This window comes from Rousettus aegyptiacus, unplaced genomic scaffold (genome assembly GCF_014176215.1).
Source record: "Rousettus aegyptiacus isolate mRouAeg1 unplaced genomic scaffold, mRouAeg1.p scaffold_m13_p_10, whole genome shotgun sequence".
Lineage (NCBI taxonomy): Eukaryota > Metazoa > Chordata > Mammalia > Chiroptera > Pteropodidae > Rousettus > Rousettus aegyptiacus.
Genome location: NW_023416285.1, coordinates 84227164 through 84250985, shown reverse-complemented (window position 1 = coordinate 84250985; position 23822 = coordinate 84227164). Strand labels below are relative to the sequence as shown.

The 23822-nt window shown below is 35.2% G+C and overlaps 1 protein-coding gene across 6 annotated transcripts in view; it reads right to left on the bottom strand.

Annotated features, from left to right (window-relative positions):
• The window catches only part of ARHGAP21 (Rho GTPase activating protein 21), a 114736-nt gene that overhangs the window by 56597 nt on the left and 34317 nt on the right, over positions 1 to 23822 (bottom strand). For all 6 annotated transcript variants that reach the window (XM_036228114.1, XM_036228115.1, XM_036228117.1 and 3 more), the window contains exons 3-4: positions 14023 to 14202; positions 11564 to 11588 (exon numbers count right to left, since the gene is read on the bottom strand). In XM_036228114.1, the coding sequence (XP_036084007.1) occupies positions 11564 to 11588; positions 14023 to 14202 (205 nt within the window). The remainder of the gene's footprint in view (positions 1 to 11563; positions 11589 to 14022; positions 14203 to 23822) is intronic.

Below are 23822 nucleotides of genomic sequence, written 5' to 3'. Positions count from 1 at the left end.
AGGAGTTGTTCTTGGTTTTAAATAAAAAGTAATAAACAAAATCAACTTCCTGCTCTACATTCCAACTGAGGCAGAAAAGTGTTCGACAAGAAATCAGTTAGTGTAAGAGACGGCGATGAGTGCTATGGAGAGTAATAAGCAGAGGGAGAAGGAAGGAAGCGTGAAAAGCAGGGCAGGGCTGTAACACGATTTTGATCAAATGGTCCAGGAAGTCCTCTCTAACCGGTGACATGTGAACAACTATCTAAAGGAAGTGAGGGCAGAGGCCATATTGCTCCCTTCCCGAGAATTGCTTTAGTGAATGGCTCATGGTCGTGACTCAACAAATGTTTGCTAAGTGAATGAATAAACGACAGGAAATACATTTCTAGACTTAGCATATTTCGCATTCATATGCAAATCTTTCTAGTCTGGTTTTACGCCAAAGACAAAAAGTTAAACTTTGAAAGCAGAGGCTGTAACTATTGCAATGAACTTTTTATTACCTGGAACAAAGAATCACATTTTTGAATGCAGACAACCTGGAGAGCAATCAGGAAAAAAAAAAAGAGGACTATCTAGCTAGGCGGTGTCTGTGTCAAGGTTTTCAGTTATGGAGCAGCCAGGGAAAGACAATTCGGAAGCATCTAATTACAACATTTTCTGTAGAGAAGTTATTTCCAGGAGACGGTCTAGGATGTTAATACTCCAACCACGGCCCTTCCTCGACTTTCTCGCCTGTATAGCCCTATCTGTTCAGTAGCTCAACTTAGTTTTCCGAAATCCTAGATTTCATATTTCTTAAAGGTGTTAGAACCCTTACAGAGATTTTTTTAAATTGCATTTATTCTCTTGACTGACAAAGTAACTTCATGCAGTGTGTCTTTCAAAGTATTAAATCTACTACAGAAACTTGGATTTCTGACAATGCTAAATTTAATCCAATCAAAACCCCTTCATTTTAGATGATTGTTAATATGGTTTCCTGGGACTTTTTAAGTGAAGTAAGAAGATTTCTTCTTTTTTTGCCTGTCATTGAAGATGACCACCTTACCAGTTTATTTTATAAAAATTATGCTGAAATTCCTACCAAAGTCTGGGACTACCATGTTTTTATTGTTTTATTATTATTTACGCCTACAGCAGCTGGTCTTCCTAGGTGGTCTCCCATCCAAGTACTAACCAGGTCTGACCCTGCTTAGCTTCCAAGATCAGATATCGGGCTTGTTCAGGGTGGCATGGCCATAGACCATGGACTGTGGTTCCACTGGGAGGCGAACCCAGGACTTTCTGCATGTAAAGCAGACGTGCTAACCGCTACACTATGGAACCATGTCCTGTTTTTGTTATTGTTGTTCCTGCTTATACTTAGCAGCTATGTGAAATAAGGTTTCTAATTTTAAAAAGTGTCACTGCCACTTTTTGTTAGAAGGTCACTGATGGGAGAAAAGTAAAAGAAAAGGAGAAAGCAGCAGACACAATAATTTTTTCTCGAGGTACAGATACTAACACGCTAACTTCTGCAGCTTTGGGAACAGTCATTTTGGAATAGTGACAAGTTAAGGAGGTGGTACCTCCCTTCATTCAATACATTTGCTCAACAAATATTTGAGTTCCTACTGTGTACCAGGTTCTTACTAGGCACTGAAAATTCAATAATAAAAGACAGTTTCCATCCTGAATGATCTCTGTTCTTAGGTACCACATAAAAACTATTCTTTCATAAACATAATGAGTAGTCCTGGTATGTAGGAAAATTTTATTTGCATATTGGAATGAACAATTTTGGATGAGAGAGAAAATCGCTCTCTTATTTCTCTGTTTCTCTGTATCAGATTGGTGTTACTGCCACCGCCTCCCAGGAATGGACATTTTAGGAGGCAGAAAGTCTCACTTGTCTACCTCGTAGCATGAACGATCGCTCAGATTAAATGACTCCAAAATATACGTAGGGAGTTTCCAGGGAAGAATTAGGCAAAGGGTCTAATTGCATCCTCCCTAATTGTGAAAAGTATCTTGGATAAAGCATATGAGTGTTTGTATATAAGCATATACATTATTACGTTAGGAAACATTGCCTGTAATAGCAAAATACAAATAACTTGGAGATTTTATTATAACTACATTGATAATCAATTATTTCAAGGTATTTTAATAAGACAACACATGAGCAACAAATCATCCAATGAAGTATAAATGTACTGGCAAATTGAGCTCATATAAGGGAATGCTTAATTTATATTTGAACCATAATGCTTATGACATATAGGCCAGCTACTAGAAAATAGTATCAATAGCATTAGTAGTATCAATAATATAATATATGTCCAGGCTAGTAGGCATAAGCTTCCATTTTAAGGACTCTTCCACCTAGCAGACAGAAGAAAAATCCCAAGTCCTGTCCAGTTAGGTGTCTATTAGGACACTCTCCTCACACTTATGGGTAAGGTAACTTACTCATAACCCAGGCTCTATCTCAAAACTATGCAAAGTAGAGGGGGTGGGGGTAAGTGGGGAGAAGGGAAAACCAATTTCCAAGACATGGTGATAAGCCAAACTGGACATAGATATGTACGCCAATCGAGTAATAGCTTGGCTCTGGATAAAAAGAAATACCAATCTACTTAAAGAACAGCTTTCTCATCCTGGATCTCAACAAATTTCTAGTAAAAGTTTTTGAAGGTCAACAAACACAAAATACTCAAACATGCACAGCAAAAAAAAAAACCCACTCTGAGCTAGAACAAGAAGAAAAACAACAGAAAAGAGAAACAAATCCACAAATATTTCTAATAATGGAATTACCGACAAATTATAAAACAACCTTGCTATCATGTTTGAAGAAATTTGAAAAATAAGTCTAAAAATTATAAAGAGGAAACTATAAGAAGTGATCAAGCATGTTTGGTGTAGTGCCCTAAAGAATTTCTAATAACCAAAATTTCTAAAATAGTTAAGAAGAAAATTACTGAAGTATATTGGAAGAAATATCTAGAATGTAGCCTCCTCTCCCCTCCAAATAGAGAATTTAGGAGCCATGGGAATAGAGTAGAAAAGAAAATCTAAAATATGTTTAATTGAGAACAGAGAAGAATTAAAGAGAGCGCTGGGATACAGAGGAACACATAATATGTGAGGAGATGCTGGATGAAAATTTTCTAGAATGAGTGATAGACATTTATCCACAGACACAAGAAGCTCAATGAATCCCAAATAAGAAACAAAAATAAATTCTCATCTAGACTCATGATTACAAAATGGACAAACACCAAAGATATAAAGAAAATCTTAACAGATATTTTAAAAGCTTGTTTTCAAAAAACCAATAAATCAAAATATGACTTTTTACTAACAAGAAGACGAAAGAGAATGAAATATTATCTTCAACACACTAGAAGAAAATATCAACTTAGAATTCCTGTAGCAGCAAGAGTGTCTTTCAAGAATGAGGGCAAAACAAAGAAATTTCAGAAAATAAAAAGTGAAAGAATTGCAACATAATATAAAGATCGACATGTTCGTAGGAGGGAGACAGGCAGAGTTAACATGTTCTAAGATCCTTATATTGTTTCAGAGAAGAAAAAAACATTAATTAGCATTAGACTTCAATTAACTTGCATATTATAATTTCTAGAAAAACCACTAAAAGAATGACAATATCTTATTTTATCTCAAGAGAAAGGAATTACAATAAATAAAACAGAAACATAAATTTCAAAATAAATTAGGAATATTAACAAATATAATTAATTACTTTAAGTGTCAATAGACAAAAATTTTCAAATATAACTATGAAATGAAAGAAAATAAATGCAATTCATAGTTCTGATAACAGTCTAGTATCCGGAATATTTGAAGAACATGTCCAACTCAAAAGCAAAAAGACAATCCAATTAAAAATGAGCAATAAATTTGAATAGACATGTCTCCAAAGAATATACACAAATGGCCAACAAACAGATTAAAAGATGCTCTACATTAGTAAGGAAATGAAAAAGCAAAACCACAATGAGATACTACTTCACACTCACTGTGTGGACTATCATACAAAAACAAAAACTAAAAGGCATTGGTGAGGATGTGGAGAAATTGGGACCCTCAAACATCACTGGTGGGAATGTAAAACGGTATACAGCTGCTGTGGAAAAGAGTTTGGCAGTTTCTCAAAATGTTACACAGAATTACTGTATAATGCAGCAATTCCACTCCTAGATACATACCCCAAAGATTTAAAAACAAGAACTCAAACAAATACTTGTATACGCATGATTACGGCAGCACTAATCACAATAGCCAAAAGGTGAAAAAGCCCATATGCCTATCAGTAGATGAATAAATGGTATATACACGCAATGGAATATTGTTCAGCCACAAATAGAAATATATGGCACATACCGACAAACCTCAAAACATTACACTAAGTGAAGAAGCCATCCATGAAAAAAAGGTTACTATTGTATGATACCATTTATATGAAATATCCGGAATAGGAAAGCCCAAAGGGACAGAACAGAGATGAGTAGTTGCCAAGGACTTAGGGGAGGGGAGAACAGCGAATGACCGCTCACTGAATATGAGTTTCCTTCTGGGATGATGAAAATGTTTTAGAACTAGACAGAGGTGGTAGATGTATAACATTTAATACACGTCCTTTAATTCTGTACTAAATGCCATTGACTCGTTCCCCTTAAAATGATGAATTTTATGTTACATGGATTTCACCAATAAAATAAATGTTTCTGAGACTGATCCACGACGTTATGTGTATTACACTATATGGATGTACCACAATTTAGTTATCCATTGATATGTTGATGAATATTTAGGTCAAATCCAGTGTTATTTTTTTTATGAATAAAGCAGTTATGAAGATGCCTGTACAACTATTTTCCCAGGCCAATGTTTCATTTATCTTTAGAAAATATCTATAAGTACCCTTATCGTTTCATAAAAATAACTGAAAAACAATACCAAAAAATGTTATATCAGTCATAAGATACATAGGTATGAAAAGTATAACTGAATCAAAGATGGAAATCAACTGCAAACATTAAAGCAATAATGTTTTATTCTTAAGCTCAACAGGCTTAAGCCAATAGGACATGTTCAATTACAGAGATAAAGAAGAAAATGAAAGAACAAGTATGAAATGCTAATATTATGTTAGCCAAAACTGTATCTGAAAGTTGAATTAGGGATCTTTTAATGCTTCTTAACTTTCAGGGAAACAGAATGTTCTTTCTTAAACATTTTCAAGAACGAATTATGTGAGAGTAAAGAACCTTCCGAGAAATTATGGTAGAAATTGAGAGGAACTCTACATACAACCAGATTGCCAGAGTTTGTAGTTCCACACTGCCACTTACTAGTTATGTAAACATTCGTGCCTGTTTCCCATCTAAAAAATGAAAATGATAATAATATTCACCCCAAAAAGATGTTGTGAGGATTAATGAGTTAACCCATGAAAAGTCTTATAACAGTGCCTGGCGCACGGTAAGTTAGCTTCCACTGCCACCTCCGCACTGTCACTACCACCGCTACTGATCATTACCATCATGACCATTACCACCACCACCACCACCATGATCATCACAATCACCGCCATCATCCTTATCACCATCATCATTATCACATTACCACCATCATCATCATCATCATCATCACAATCACCAACATCATCCTTATCGCCATCATCATTATCATCATCACCACCATCATCCTTATCACCATCATCATCATCACCACAAACGCCATCATCATCTTCATCACCACCACCACCACCACCACCACCACCACCACCACCACTCCTATTTCTTAAATATCTTCAAGGCAATTTCAGATACCTGAGGTTATTTTACTGAACAGTACAAAAAGTTAATTAAAAATATGCAATTAATTAGAATATTTACATAACTACCAAAGAAACTCAAATAAACTGTCAATATAGTTAATAATGGATCCTAAGGAGTACAGTTAACACTCCTTCCCAAAGACATCAGAAGAGATCGTGGAGCTCAGTTAGTAATGCTACATTTTATAAGTAACAAAACATGCTTCTGACATTCTATGAGCACATTACAGACCTCAGACCTGCCCATAAGAATATATTCTTACAACAAGTTTTCAGATCCACATTTTAGTGTTATACTACCTTGAGGGGATAGGATTTCAACCTATTAATAAAAATTAATGGCATGCATTTTCTTAATTTTATGGAATTTGCCTCTTCATTAAAATGAAGAAATTTGGACTCTGAAAATAGTGAGTACTGCACAGCTGGTATAAAATGATGAAGTAGGTCAATTAGATTTCTCTCAGGAATTTGGAATATTATAATGAGAGAGGAAGGAAAGAAAGATATAGTGAGGGTTGTACCTTATACAGAAGTCAGCTCATGAGAAAATCAAGTATAATCAAAATTTGGAGATTCCCTGTTGGCTTTTAGAATTAACGATTCTTTCCTGAGGTGGTTTCAGGGATTTTTCTATCTCTTCCCACTAAAAGAGCCTTGGTTATTAGAAAGCTAACATAGGTTATAGAGCTGTTTAGCCCAAATAAATTGCAATTAAAAGATATAAATTTTTACTACTGAGAAAATTTATACAATTCCCAGTCACTTATTTCTCTACTATTAACATGCTTGAATATAAATTTTAAAGCCAAAGTAGAAATCCAACAGTTATTTAAGCATCTAACAAAATGATGTAACATTTTAGAATGCTGGAAATGTCCCTATAACTTAACTGAGAATTTTTACTCATGGATGAGAAAGGAATAATAGTAATTACAAACTTTCGATTATTTTTATTTTGAATATTTTCTCTAGAGATTTAAAGGGACAACAAGATGTCAGCAAGATAGCAATTATCCACATGCAACTATTGTCACAAAAAATATTTTTCTACCTTAATGGCCTTTTTCTTGTAAATGTTATTTGCATTACGGTACAGAAAGAAAAATAAATAACAAGAAAAAAACATAAATTTTAAAATACACGGCAGTACACACATATAGGATATAAGAAACATAACAGAACAGAGAAGTTGGGCAAGAAAAATAATCAGAAAATTGAGTGGCAAAGAGATTTCACTCTACTGCCAAAAGGAAAGAATACCAAAATGAAACCTCTCAACTGTTTCACAGAATTTTTGGCATTACAACAGGATCTCTTAGGAGTCTGAATACAATTCTGGCAATTATTTTCTCTCCAGTGGCTCTAGGCTTTGACTCCAATCGTTACACTGGAGGCCGGGATTTTATTTCATTAAAACAAAATTCACATAAAAGAGTTTCATAAGCTCAGTGCGCTTGAAAATAAATTTTAAAATGAAGTGAGAAATATAATAAAAATCATAATATTCATTAAATAGAAGTAATAAAATATATGTGGTCTGTCTCTAAATAGGGTGCATTCTAAAAACTGATCTATAATTGTTTAGAAGTCAGAAATTTTTTCACATAGACTATGTTCTCGTGATTGATCAGTTTAGTTGGAAAGGTATTAGGACTGCTATCCTTAAACTAAATAGGCCTTTGTGGAATAACCTGTGACCCCCATTACCAATTGAGATGATAAGAGTAAAACCTGGCCCAGGGGAGCAAAGGCAGGCAGAGCACTGCCTGCTGTAGATAAAGTCCTCAATCACATGCTAATTTTTCCACCCTCCTTTAAATTCATTGGACTTTCCAGGTCCACTACTAGCCAGATACTCAGGATTGAGGAACAAGTGATGGTTGTTCCTTTAAGATGTTTGGGGCCTCTAAACTTAGGATATCCCTGACTTTTATGTGATTTCTTTGTCCGTAGGTAGTCACAAATATGGATCAAGTTTCCTTGTTTTTAACTTTCTCAAGGCAAAGAAATTTTACAGTTAATTTCATAACATTCTAAATATGCCCTATATTTATCTCCCAATTCTTGACTCTAAAGTCAAACTATTGTTTAAAAGACATAATTATTCTTAAAACAAATTAAAGAAATGCAGAAAGACTTAGAAGTCAGTCAACAGAAGAAGTAAGATGGCAGAATTAAAGAAGATGGATTTCAGAGTTAGACACACCTGACTTGGACACACACAACTCTGTCATTTAGCTGTGCGATCTTGGGCAAGTTATTTTATATGTTTCCCAGCCTCAGTTTCCTCATCTACAAAATGGAAATATTGTCTCACATGGCACAGCATTATAGTGAGTATTAAAAAGAATAACAACATATATTACGATGCCTGGTGTAGATTAAGTCCTCAGTCATATGCTAATTTCTAGCATGGGGTGGGTGGAATCAAGCAGCTCTCCTTCCAGGTATATTATAAAACAGTTTCTTTAGGTACTCTCATGCCTTTCATATCCTTCTTAAGAAGAAAAAGTATGAATGTTCTGGATTTTATAAATGTCTTACTTTGATGAATCTTGCTTCACAAGAGGTGAGGTGCTTGAATTAAAGCCTTAATTTTGTTGTGTTTATTTTAATTTCTCTGTCAGTCTTTAAAATTTTTGTTAACTAGGCTTATAATTATCGTCTCCAACAATCTGTTAGGCTCCTGATGTTAACTTTTTATTACACTTCAATAATTTACATCTTTGTTAACTTTTTCTTTTAAGCTATTTTACCTTCTAGTTGTTATTATAGTGACTCTGTATTTTCTTAAAATGTAACCTCTTTCTTACTTATGATTATTCTTTCATCAATAACATAAAATGCCAGTAGAACGGCCAGGTAATTTAACCTCAAATTACAGCAGTAACTCAATTCATACAAAAATTCAGTTGTAAAAGACAATCATTATAAGAGATCACTGGACATGCCTGCCACCTTCAATACCCATTCTTCTAAATGGTCTGAATATTGTCACTGTATTAACAGACTCAGGGACCTATACGGTTAGACCATGCTGTATCAGGGTCCATCCTTCTAATCCAGGGATTATAAACAGAGGCACTATTCACAGTTTGGGTTGAATAATTCTTTGTTGTGGGCGTGCTGTCCTGTGCATCGTACGTTGTTCAGGAGCACCTCGGGTCTCTAGCTGCTACATGCCAGGAGCACAGCCCCGTACCCCCAACTGTGACAACCAAAAATGTCTACAGATGTTGCCAAGTGTCCCTTGGAGACCAAAACCGTCCCCAGTTGAGAAGCCCTGAAAACTGAATGCTGGGGTTTTGAAATCAGCTTATGTTAAGGGATCCATTAAAAAATAGTCATATGAAGAAATGGTACTGAGGATATTATCTATTATATTATTCTTTGCTTTCCATTATGAGGGCCCATTTGGATAAACCTTTCTCAGACTTCAGTGTAAACAAGAAGTTGTTTTCTTATGGATAATGTGAATCCTTAACTAACCGTATTTTGTTTTTGCTTTGACCACTGGAAAAGCTCAAAAGCAGATTTAGAGCTCATCTTTGATAATAGTGTAGAATCTATAACACCCATTTTTATGTACTAAATCTCCCAAATGTCAGTTTAATTAAATTTTCTTTACCACGAAGTTTTTAACCTTATTTTTTATCCTACTGTAATACAGGCAATTCTGCATGTGGACATAAACCCTTTCTTGACTGAGATTAGGTATAAATCAATAAATAAAATAGGTATTAAACTGTAATATTCCCCAGCAGGTCACACCCTTCGGTCTCACTTTCCCATGACTCTCCAAATAGCCTTGTGTTGAACCTGGACCTTCTGTTTTTTCTTTACAGATGTTAAAAGTCTATTCTCTCCAGGCAAAGCAGGTGATTAAATCCATTCACTTCAGTGAGCTATGTCAGATATATAATCATTCGTGCAAAGTATTATAATTATAACTATGTCCTTCCACATGTATTAGAAGTGTATTTCTCCCCAAGGGAGACCAGAACATGACAGGTGTAAAATTCCAGATGCTGTGTGCCCAGCAGGATGCCCAGCATCAGCACATCATTCCATAGGATGATGGGAAGATAAAGGACCTGCACCCTCTTTTCTCTTGCTGATACTGATTTTGTAAATATTCCCTTTCCCACTGACGCCAATTTCTAACCCTTGCCAAGTAACATTTGGAATTCATCCTTGACACCGGTGCAGGACAGATGGTGACACAGGAGTGGCCTATCTTGCCCAACTCTGACAACTATGAAGGGTCCTACCTGGCCCTGCACTCTCAGATTACTTTTGATAGTGCTGAAAGAAACCATTTCCTCTCATTTTAAACCTTAATCTAACCATTCCAAGACCTCAAATCAAATATGGGTATTACAAGGGTTATGAAAGGTGAGTGGATAAACAATTTGTGGTATATCCATATAAGGGAAAACTACCCGGCAAAAAAGATAGCGCTATTAGTATCTATACATACAATACGGTGAATCTCAAAACTAGTACACCAAGTGAAAGAAACGAGGGTATAAATTATATTATTCCATTCAGAAGAAATTCTAGAAGAGGCAAAACTAAAGACATAAAGCAGATTACTGATCGTCTAGGGTGAGCAGAGTGCTGAAAGCAAAGAGGAACAAGAGAACTTCACGGATGACAGAAGGGTTCGTTTTGATAGCGTATCTTGATTGGAACGGTGGTTTCACAATTTATGCATTATCGAAATACTATGCACTTCATGAAAACAGGTGCAAATGCATTCCTGATAAAAATGCATAACTTCAAACTAATGATGAGAAAATATCAGATCAACCCAAATTAAAGGACATTCTACAAAATAACTGAGCAGTACTCTTCAAAAGTCTCAAGAGCATGAAACGTGGGAAAGATGGCGCACTGTCCCAGATTAGGGGAGACAGAGCGGACATGACGACTGAACGCGACGCAGGATCCTGGAGCAGAAGAGGGACAGCAGCAGAAAAACTGGTAAGAATCCAAGTGAAGTCTACAGTTTAGGCGACAGCATCGCACCAATGTTAACTTCTTCGTTGTGTGAGCTGTACTACGGTTATATAAGTTTTTAATATTATGGGAAACTGAATTAAGGATATATGAAAACTTTCTATACTGCTTCGAAAACTTTTTTAAAAGTCTAAAATTATCTAAAAACAAAAGTTTTAAAAACAGGTGCATTTTATCGTGTGTAAATTTTAACTCATTGGAGTTCATACAATATTAACAAACAAAAAAAATGAGTTATTAAGATATAACCCTATACCCAGCCTGATTCTCCTTTTAAGCTAATTAAAGATAATGTTTAAATCCAACCGTAAGAACCAAAATACGCTACTTTTCAATATTTGAGTCAATGAATTAAGTAGATAAAACACACAGTATCTCTTACCTAAAAGAATCACTAAATTTAAAAGATTACTAATTGAATAAAAATCTCAAATTACTTTCCTCAGAATCATGATATATTCCTCCCGTAAACACTAATATATAATTAACAATAAAATTATCACATGTTCAATTTATGATGAAATAATAAATTTATAAAACTTTGAAATCCATGGTAAAAATATTTCATTTCTATGACTTTCACATCTAAAAACAATTATATATTTGGACTCCAAAGACCATGTCCTTCCATTTAATATTACTTAAAAAACAGAAAGGCATGAATAGAAAAACATTCAGAGAAAAATAAAAACTTTTATAGCATACCTCCTCTGTTGCCATTTTCTTCATCCTACAAAATAAAAAAATATATAACCATACATGAATACATATTTATAAACTCTGGTGAAGTCATAGCAAGGTTCAATCCAATGTAAATTGCCCTTCCTAGAGCATGCCAAGTATAATCTAATTAACAGAGCCTTCTGCCAGGATGGAGCCTTCATAAACAGAGACGGGAAGGCTGTGAGTGAAGCCAACTTAGAGGGAGGACATCAGGAGTTCAGTTTTTGACACTGAGTGTAAGATGCCTAATAGAGATACCCAAGTAGAGGTGTCAGAAGCAGGCAGCTTGACAGATGCACCTAGAACTTGGGAGAGAGGGCCAGGCTGGTTCTTATTTACTATACTTTAATAAAATGTGCCTTTAAGGGGCTGCTACAGGACCCAGAACCATCTTTATATAAATCGACTCGCTCCAAATTGCTATATACTTCATTTTTTGCATTCGATTTTGAGCTTTAGCTACCTGGTTGCTTTCCTTGTTACCAGGCTGCCTTGCTGTCATGTTTTTTACCTCTAGCTGGGAAATCAGAAAAGCACTTGGGAAAAACTTGTATGAAAATACGTTTATTCAAATATTTGTTGAGCCTCTATCATATGAAAGCTACAACATACTGTAGAAAGAAAAAAGACACTTAGAGAAGGACTGATCTATTATATAACTTTTGATCTTTATTCTGGCTGACCAAACATATACTTTTTTCTGGTTGTAAGCTCTGCTACAGCTAAGTGACACAATACATTGTTGTATTCATTTCACATTTTCCAATGCTACACAATATTATTTTTTAAACTCCTTTGATGTGAATGGACAAAAATCATAATTGAAAAGGAAAAGATTTCAGTATATATTTTCCATGAAAACTTTAAAAGTCCGAGACCTATTTGCAAAAACGTCTGTGTTAAATAATAACATTAACAGCTAAAGTTTACTGCGCGTTACTCTATGCCAACGCCTGTACTGAGTGTTTTACATGTATTATATCTTTTAATCAACATAACAATCTGTGAGAAGGGCACTTTTATTGTCTGTTAGGTGACTTATCCAGAGTCACAGAGCTAATGAAAGGTATAGATGAAACTCAAACTCAGGGTCTTTTGACTCCCAATGACTGCACTATTAACAATTATACTGTGTTACTAAAATTTCTAGAAATATTTTCCAACAATAATAATAATGATAATAATAATAATAATGATGATGTCGTGATGATGATGTATTTTAACCTGTGTTTGGTAAAGTTATCTTATAAAAATTATACTACCCATATGTTCACATGACCCAAATCTCTCCTTCAAAACAAAAACACAAAAATAAATTCAGTCTTAATATGTAATTAAAGGGACTCTTAAATTATCAAATGTTCTCACATGTAACCTAATACACACGAATACTATTTTAGACATTTTAAGATAAAGCAGATTCTCAGAGAACCCAGTTCAGTAGTTTTATAGACATTTCAGGAAACCCAAAGGGATAAATTTTAATTCCAAAGGTAGCAGTTATTCGTAACTCTTAAAAACTACTCAGTACTTTAAAGAACTTACAACGTTTTACTGGAAAAGTATAGTAAAAAGTGTGTGATCTCCAGAAGCAATTTGACACGTTTTAAAAGACCACCTCAGAGTCATAGAAATTAAGGGTTAGAAAAGATTTTCTAATCTTCTAGTTCAATTCCCTTGAATTAAATAGAAATCCAGGAGCCAAGAGGAGTTAAGTGGCTTGGCCAAGATCTCACAACACTTCTCGATATCAATATTTCCATTGCACTGTTGTATAATAGTTAAGCATCAGGCATTCATGGTGGCAAGTTAAAATCCACAAGTTACTTATTACGGGACTCAGTTTCCACATCTGTTATATGGAGCTAAGAATGAAGCGAGATAACATTCGCAAAGAACAGTAAAGAACACAGGGCAAGTACTCAGTGTGTCTGCTGCCAGAGTAATTATTCCGTGCCGCCCCCCATTAGACCATGTTACTATACACTGAAGCGTGTTAATGTAATTCACTCTGGTGGGAAGCTGTGTTTTCAGATTCTGACTTGCCATCATATTACATATCTGAAAGTTAAGTATTATTCTAATCCCAATAACTTTTTATAACTGCCATAATATTTTAACCAACTATTTTTTTTCTACATTCTCTGCCCAGAAAACTCAGCATCTTTCTAGATAGTGGAAAAACAGATACACATTAGAAAAAAAAAACAGAATGAAGTATGAAATTCGAAGTCCTAGCAAAACAGATGTGGAGTTAAAAACCAGTATAAACCTTTCAGAGAAGATTAAAGTTTTTGTTCTAGAAGGTAAAAAAAAAAAATCTAAAAGAATATAATAATAATGAAAATAGAACACTTCTAAGACAGAAGGAAGACAAGGTGGAGACAGGAATAGCCTTGTGGGTTTTTTTTTTTTTGAGTTACTTTAATTATTTCTCTTACCTTATATGAAAATTGAATTGCGGACTCTGGGGGATAAACAATAAAATGCCTTAATGTAAAACCGAAGCCTTGAGATGTTCTTTTCAACATCACCGTTTTGGGACCTGGCCAGGAGAATGCTTCATCTTCGGACGGTGATACAGTTTCACTTTGTTCTTTTCCATCTTTACTTTTTGATCTCTAAAAATGAAAAGATATTTAAATGTTAACTACTAACACAATATACTTTTCTCACTTAGAAAAAAATTATTTGTAAAAATATAATACCTGAGTGCAGATATGATCTTAACGGAGAAAAAGAACTATATTCTGATGCATGAACTAAGTATATTAGAAAAAATCATGCAGATCATCAAAAACTATTTTTTTTTCCTAGAAATGGATGCTATGAAAAGTTAATCGGAAGGAAGAATGTTTGGAAATTAGAAATATAATGGCTACAATTTTAAATGCAATAGAAGGAATGAAAGACAATAAATACCAAGAAAATCTTATAGAGCACCAAGGACTAAGAAACAGAACCCGTGAAAGAAGAGACATGAGACTCTTACCCAGTAGAAATACTAAAACTGTTATCAGATAACATATCGGCAACAAGAATATCAGGAAATGATAGAAAAGGCCTTTGGGTTCTGAGCCCGAATCCAGTATCCATATAGAAATCCTTCCACTTTCTTGGCCTTACAATCCTTTGATCTCTTCTCTTTCACTCTTGGCTTTTATCTGGTCATGACTGAAAACTATGTACAATCTCAAAGCAAGGGTTACCTTCTTCATGCCCTCTCACACCCCAGCCCTACGATTCTCCGATCTGAGCTGAGCCTACCAGTTTTCCCCTATTCTTCACCACCCCATGTCCTCACTTTTCTCTGAACCCCACTTCAATTCACTCCTTTGCCTTTCTTTCACTTCCTTAAAGCCTCCTGACAAAACCTAACCCCAGCTAAACTAACACTGCCTACCCTGGGCCTGCACCTATGGACCACAAACGACATCACTGGAGAAAAAACAATAACCAGGCTGACTGTTTTTACTCTAAGTTCATGACTACTAACCTCAAGAGAGCCTTTAGTGTTGTCTGCTAATGACACTTCTCTCCAGTCCACCCATCCCAGGTGAATAATTCATCCCTTCTCCCCCAGCCTCACTTGTAGCTGAAGACCTTGCTTTGTACTACACTGAAAAAACACAAGCAATAACACGAGAATTTCATCACCGGCACATTTACCCACCTGCCGCGACTGTGCCCCTGCTTCCCCATCTTCCCTCCTGTTACAATGGCTGAACTGTCCATCCTTCTAAGGCTCCATCACTTGGGTACTAGATCCCCTCGGCCTAGTCAAAGATAGAATTCTAGCAATTTTCCAATCTCTTTTGCATCATCTATTGTCTCTGTATCATTTCGATCAGCACATATACATTTTGTAAGTTCTTTAATCTTAAAACCAAAAATCCTCTTTTGACCACAGAGCCCTCTCTAGCTATCACCTTGTTTGTCTGCCTGTGTTTAGAACAAAACTCCCTGAAAGCTGTTTACAATTGCTATCTCCAAGTCTTTTCCTCCCATTTTTTCTTGAATCCCTTCAAATCAGGCTTTTGTCTCTGTAGCTCCCTGAAATTGCTTTTGTCAAGGTCACCAATGGCCTCCACGCAGCTAAATCGAATGGTCGATTCTCGGTTTTCACCTTATGTAATTTATAAGTTGGCACAGGGGTCACTTCCTCTTTGAAAAATTTTCTCCACTTAACCTCCCACACTGATTTTCCTGCTAACCCTGGGCTCTTACTTCTCAGTCTCCTTTGCTACGTCTTCATCTGCCACACTTCTGAACCTTGGAGTAGCTAGCACTCAATCTCTACTGTGTCTTTTGGTGATTTCATCAATCTCAAATGTTAAATACCATCTATACCCAGATGACTCCCCAATTTTCACTTCTAGCCCAGGCATCTCCTCAATCTAATAGGTATCTCAAACACTACATGTCTGCATTGCTGCTAAGATTTTTATATTAAATTACAACTCCAAGTTCATCTCAGCAATTCTGAAGTGTTATCTTCACCAAATGACAAAAACATGTATAAGCTTAATTCTGTTATTATTTCTTTTTATGTTCCACTAGTGAATCTATTCCTACACAACGATTTGCATCATATGAAGAGGTTAAAACTTAAAAATGCTCCCGAAAGCACTTTTTGCATGATAAAAATATATTACACTGCAATGAAAATAAAGTCCTGAACATTTTCATCACATAGTCAATATCTGGGCTGTTACTAGTTAGCTATTCATAAATTTCGTTTTCTTTTCTTTATGGGAAGACAGCTAGAGTGTCATTCCCCAGCCAAAGCTTCAGTGGGGGTCGCTGTGATTGAGTTCTAGTCAATGGAATGTGAATGAAAGGGACTTGCGATATACAAAAATCAACAGCATTCCTACATACTAACAAGCAGCACTGGAAATTGAAAATTTTAAAAATATAAAATATTTAGGGATAAATCTGGCAAAAGATTTGTAAGACAAGTCCAAAGTACTGCTGAGAGATTTAAAGAATATCTAAAAAAAAAAAAATGAAAAGATATACCAGGTTCATGGTTCGGAACCCTCAGTATTGTCACAATCTCAACTCTCTCCAAATCGATCTCCAGATTCAAAAAAATCCCAATCAAAATTTGTATGTGTAGAAGTTGACAGGCTCTTTCTAAACTTTACTTTAAAATAAAAAGGACCTAAATACCCAAACAACTTTGAAAATAACAAAATTGGTGTACGTACACTATAAGACTTTAAGACTTATTATAAGGCTACTGTAATCAAGACTCTGAAGCCATTTATCTACGGACACTGTATATCTGAAACTAATTTATCAAAAGTGCATTTTACTTTATCTCCCCTTCTAGAATATGGAGATGGGGGGAGGGGATGGGGGGATAGAATAACACCAAATATCAACATGGCAGAGACTCAAGTTGAGTCTCAAGTCAACTGCAAAACTACATATGATCAAGTAAAATTTGTAGATAAAGGTTATTTATTCTAGGTAAATTAGCCAAACAGCTTTAAGCAGTGACCAGTTCCTCCTTTTATGATCCAAATGAGAGAATCATTTTATATATATGCAGCAAGTTCTTCCATGAGAGCCCTCTTTCTCTCTACTTCTCTCCCCATTCATTCAGTAAATTAATAATTTATTGAGCACCTTCTATGTACTCAACGCAGTTCCACACAGTGGGGATACCAAAGTGAATAAAATATGCACAGTTTAGGTTTTCTTTTTAATTTTCTTTTTTGAGATAATTGTAGATGCACTTGCAGTTGTAAAAAATATTACAGTGACCCCATGTAATCTTTATGCAGTTTCCCTCAACACTAACATCTTGGAAAACTATAGTACAACATCATAATTCATAACCAGGATACTGACATAGATACATGTTATTCAGATATCACCAGTTTTACTTGTATTCATTGGTGTGTTTATGTGTGTGTTTAGTGCTATGCAGTTTTATCACACGGATAGATGTGTATCTATCACCAGTCAAGACACAGAACAATTCCATCACCACAAGGATCTCTCCTGTTGCCCCTTCATACCCATACCCACTCTCTCCCTTCACCCCTCCCCAGTCCTAACCCTCGGTAACCACTAATCTATTCCGTATTTCTGTCATTTTATCATTTCGAGAATGTTATATAAATGGAATTGTAAAGTCAGTAAACTTTGGGGATTTTATTTTCACTCAGCATAATTCTCTGGAGATTCATCCAAGTTGTTGCTTGAGTCATTCCTTTTTTATTGCTGAGTACTATTCCACAGTATAATACGCCAGTTTGTTTAAAGGATATCTAGGTTGTTTCCAGTTTGAGGCTATTATGAATAAATGTGCTATAAACATTCATGCACAGGATTTTGTGTGAACATAATTTCCATTTCTCTCGGATAAGTGTCCAAGAGCACAACTGTTGGGTCATATAGTAATTGTATGTTTAGTTTTGTTAGGAAACTGTCAAACCCTTTCCAGAATAGCTGTACGATTTCACATTCCCACCAGCAATGTATAGTTGATCCAGTTTCTCTGCATCCTCCACAGCATTTGGCATTGTTGTTTTCTCTTAGCCATTGCGATAGGTGTGTAGTGATATCTTATTATGATTATAATTTGCATTTTCCTAATGGCTAAGGCTGAATATCTCATTACATAAGTTGCATCTCATTGTATAATTTTAAAGCGCAAAGAATCTTTAAGATTTAATGGAGATAAAAGAACCTTTTCATGTTATACATGAGGAAACTGATGTCCAGATTAGTTAAGTGATTTAGTCAAGATTCTTGCTGACTAATATCAGGGCAAGAATTAAAGTCATGGTTTTCTGAATCTGAAACTAGAATATTTCTCCTATTTTTTATCATCTACTCTGTAGTCTGCATAGATTCTTGCCCCAGTTGCTCTTTTCTTAGATTTAAAATTATATTTAAATTTCATTATATTTAAATTTCATTTTTCTGCAGGACTCTAACTTTAGCACTTTAAAATCTTTACATGTGTTACATTTATTTCTAGCGTATTATTATGCCCTGGCCTCATGGCTTCCATAGTCACGTTTCCTTTTCTTTGCTTTTCTTTTGCATCATAGAGATAACTCTCTTGGATCATGGTTTCACCATGCCCCAAATTTCTGAACTGAGCCAGCTACATCGTGTTCTACTGAGTTCTTTACCAAAAAAAATGGAGAAGATGGGATCGAGGGTAAGCAACTTCTTTGTTGCTCTCTGAAAACTAAGAAATTCGAATGCAACATGTCTCAGCTCAATTATTCCATCCTCCCAAGAGCACAATGAATCCTCGTTAGGCTCCTAGCTTTTCCCTACAGGAAAGAAGGGAGGTTAATACTTCTTCCTACACAGAAAGAGAACATGAAAAGGCATACACATACGGGCCTGCTTCACTCCTTTTTCTACTTACCCACAGAGCCTTTTCATCTGCTGGATATACAACGAGGGCAAACAGTGGGCACACAGGGAGGCACGCAGCAGTCACAGATTTCTCCACTGGAGAAGACCCCTAACACCTATCTTTTTACACATCTCATCTCCCTCCATGAGCACCAATTCACGTACCAAGAGCATCAGAGAACAAACAGCGGAGAAGTGACTGGAATGATAGCAGTTAAATTCCTGTGGACTAAGAACTGTCATTTGACTCCCTTAAAAGTCTTCATAACAAGGTCACTTGATTGAATAATAACTCAAGGTTAAAAGAAACCAAAATAAAGGATACAAACTAACTCCATAAAAACTAGATAAAACAACGAGACAAAGCAACCTAAAAGAGGAGTGAGAGAACGTATAAAGGGAAATGACTAATCTTACAACAATAAAGGTAACAAAAACCTCACGGAAGAGAATGCGCTCTGGCATAAGGGAAATGTTCTCAAAAGAGACAGTGTTCAAAGTTCCACAACTCTATAAATTTACTACAAACCACTCAAAAGTACACTCACATGAGTAAGTTTTATAGTATGTAAAGTATACTTCAATAAAGATGTGTAAAGAAAAAAAAAAAAAACTCACATAGGTAAAAAGTACAGAGGCTAAATATTAGCCAGAGGTTAAAGACATAGGTTGTCACTTAAGTAGACATGAGAGTTAGGAAGAAAAATGCCTGTATACACAATAAATATAGAACCCCTAAGCTATCTTTTGTAATCATTCGTACTTTAAGTAGGATGGGGGGGATATAGCTTCCTAGTATATTGAAGGAATCGATCATAATGGAGCATAAGACAGTATTATATTGTGTTCGTCTTGAAAGAGTCTAATATTGATTCATCACATACCTGAGATTATTAGCCCTACTCCTATGGCTTCTTTGAAAATATTTCTTTCTATAATATTTGTTATATATCATTAGTAGTAGCGATTGCTTAAAGTAAGGTTTTCTTCCTTATTTTAGAACCACACCTCCTCCTGGCGATGTGGCACCTTTTAAGGTGTCATTTCCTGAGAGCATACATTAAATGTGTGAGCCCTGAGGGGTTCTTTTCCTCTTATACAAGTGAAAACTGTTGAACTATCATAGTTATCAGTGTCATCTGGCTTGATGTTTTTTTCTTTTATTACATGGGGACAGGAACACTGGAGCCAGACCACCTGGACCTGGATCTTTGATTCACCAGCTGGAGACCTCTCTGAGGATGATAATATTAGATCCTACTTACTATGTTTCCTACTAAGATTAAATGAGTTATCAAGTTTGTAATATGTTTAAACAGTACATGGAAAAAAACAAAACAAAACAAAACAAAGCAAAAAACCACAGAGGTCACCAACACATACAGCCTTTTCAGATCTCAGGAAAATAAAGTATAAAATAGTTTTACCTGAAGAGAAAAAGAAAACCTTGAATATCTGTAAAACATTTTCCTGGATTTTTAGGTACATCAGAAGTCTGAATGAGAAAGGGGTTCACAGTGGTTGAGTAATTCGTCAAAAACATCCAGCTAGTGAATGACAGAGCTAGCCTACTCTCTGCTCTATGCAGTAAGCAGAAAGGAAATAGTAACAAGCTTTAAACATTTAGATACTGCTTATCATTAAACTACTTTCTCCATAAATCTAACGCCACAGAGAATTAATCATCTTATAAATTATGCCTCACATATTAAATTTAATGGGGAATTTCACTGCAAATATTTTAAGCAAGTGGAAACCTGATGTTTGTAATTAAAAGTTTGTTTGTTTGCTTAAATTTCAGCTAAGTTAAAAGACTAAAATAAAGGTTTTTTTCTTTTTGTATACTAAGTATGACTTGCAGCTTCTCTTTCTGGAGTCTCTAAAGATTTTTGTTTTTTTAATTTTTTTTTTGACTCTTCCAAGTTAAAAACAATTGGAACCACTCTGATGTTGAATACAGAGATTATCTAGATGTATTTTTCTGAGAACTAATTCTAGTTTTCAGTAGATATTTAAGACATGAAAGATGATAACCAAAGAAATTCTAACACTCTCATGACTTGAATTGAAAAATCTAGATGACTTTAGTCCAAAATATTTCAAATTAAACACTTAGACTTAATTTTTAAAAATATAACTCTTAATTTTTAAGTTTATTATTTACTTGAATATTCATTTGTAACACCTTCCATCTACATTGACCATTGATATGGGCCTTTCTGCTGCTGACGTCTATTTTTTTTTTTTAACATATTTTCTTAAAAAGAAGCTCTATTACCAGGTAATATAATAGAGTTATTTTCAGAAGCTACTTATTTTTTGATATAATAAAATCTTGTTTACTCTGAATCAGGGAACAGATTGTATTTTTAGGTTAAATACTATTACCTTCCTACCCTTTGGGCAGACAGGGATCTCCAAATTGAAAGTCCAGCTTACATTTCAGTTCTTTCTAGCTATCAGTGAAATAATGCATTCCCTGCTGAGCAGACACAATCCATACAGAGCGTGTATGCAGGCTAGAGGAGGTATGGGTAGAACAGACCCATGTTGTATGGCTGTACCTTTTCGTTTTTTTTTTTTTTTTTTTTTTTGAAGCACTGTAAAGATCTAGAATATCAGAGACTCATCTCTTTAAATACACATACAAATAAGTTTGCCAAATCTAAGTAAATTCTGGATCCTCAATGTCACTATATTCGCATCTGTTAATAGTTGACTCATTAACTGAACTATAGAGACAGAATTTCACAGAATTTTATAGCTAGAAGGAAACTCAGAGATAATATAATTCAACTTGGTCAATCACCATTTTAAAGAATAAAATACTGAGTCTCTGAGAGGTTAGGTAATTTGCCAAAAGTTACATGATTACTGGTGACCCAAACTATTCATTAGGGTACAAGCTAAAGCAGCGTAGAGCAGGAAGAGAGGCCAGGAGCAAATGGAAAAACAATTCATAAAAGATGCTGAAATGGTTTTCTATATGTGCAGGTCTCTCTATATGTCAGCCAGGGTAAAGGCACCCACACTAGACATGAATTATTCATTTACTCACCAGCACTCAATGAATGCAGACTATCATAGTATGCTATTTCCAGGAGAGAAAGGGCATCCTGATACACAGGTAAGCTCTGTCCTACAAGCAAGTCTCTGCTCCCCAGTGAACAGGAAAAAGATGGGGAACTTCAAACGGAAAGCATAAAATGTACTTAGAATTACTGAATCCTAGAAAGAGGAGGTTCTTTTTCTTTTTTTTTACTTTTCTTTTCTCTCTTTTTTCAACCTTTTGCTGAAAGACAGCTTTAAACAGAAATTCCATATACAAATATCAAATCCAAAGAGCTGCTCTGCGTGGAGAAAGAGGCAGGGAGTTTGAACAGAAACCTGCCCCCTTATGCTGGAAACTGTAACAGTCTGCTGAGGAACTTAAAAATCTGAGATCTACTTAGGCCAATTTATTTGACAAATACAGAAACTGAGGCCCAGAGAGACTTGCTGATGGTCTCATAGCTAATTAGTGACATAGCTTGGAATGGAACCTATGTTTTTCAGTCTCCTGATCCTGGAACTTTTCCACTAGACCGTACCACTGACAGGTTGTTTTAATTTTTTGTTTCTTTCATTAGTAGTGAGGTTAAACATCTTTGCATGTAACATCCAATTCTTAAAGACCTATAATATAAACTACACAGAAAATACTAAACCGATAGTCTTCAGCTTGTTCAAGATTGAATTACAAAAGAGCATGTTGCCACTGGGATTCAGAACACAGTTCTCAGACAAAATTATAAATGACGGTTGACAGGAATATCTTAAAACGCAGTAGCAGAATCCAAGGGAAATTCCTGGGAACTGGAAAAAAAAATCTTAAAATACAAGAAACTCAGATGTGACCACTTGGGGAAGCAGCCCCTAGATTTCAAATTACAGACGACAATCTCCCCTAAAAAAAGGTCAAACTGTCCTGCATTCAGATTAGTCTGTGCACCAGGATGCACCCTAACTTCAGGCGGCAATACCAGGGCGGGTTGAGGTCCAGCAAAGACAAATGACATGAAGGGAGCTAACTGCACCCACAGGCCCCGAAGGAAGATAGCTTAGAGATGGAGCAACTTGGCTGCCATCCAATTTCTAATGGGGCAATGTACCATCCACGTACGCCCTTTCAAATCCATCACTCTCTCTAGGTCAAACTCAACTGTGTTTTATTTACTTCAAAACCCCAGCTAAGGAAAAATTCCCAATGTGGACAGGTCCTTATTTTATAATTTTTCATGAAGAGTTATATTAAATATCAAAAAGTATTTTATACACATTTTAGAAGCACCGTGGAGCTCACTATTTAATGGAGCCCTGGGATAAAGCCTTTTCGAAAGCAATAAATTATTTTAATCGCTCCATAATTTACGCTCTATATGTATAATTGCCTTTCAACATAACATATTTCTGGAAACCACATTATAAAATGACGGATCATTTTAATAGATAAAATTTTTACATGGGAAAAAAATGCTTTAACTGGCTAAAAATCAGAATCAATTCGAAATATATCAGAAAAGCAAAAAAATAACAATTAAAAACCTCTAAAACCATTTACAAGTGCCAACTGTTACAATTTTTAAATAAGCATAAATATATCCACTGCATATTATACAAGGAGGATCTAAAATTATTATAAAGTATATACAATACTCATTAAAAATACAACTCCAACATACCATAAATTTTACTAAAAATTTATAAGCTAGAAATAAGAAACATGAATCATTCTGATTAGCCTGACGGCCAGAGGGAACTATATATTAAAGGACGGTCATACTAAAGGAAGGGCTTTTTACATACATGC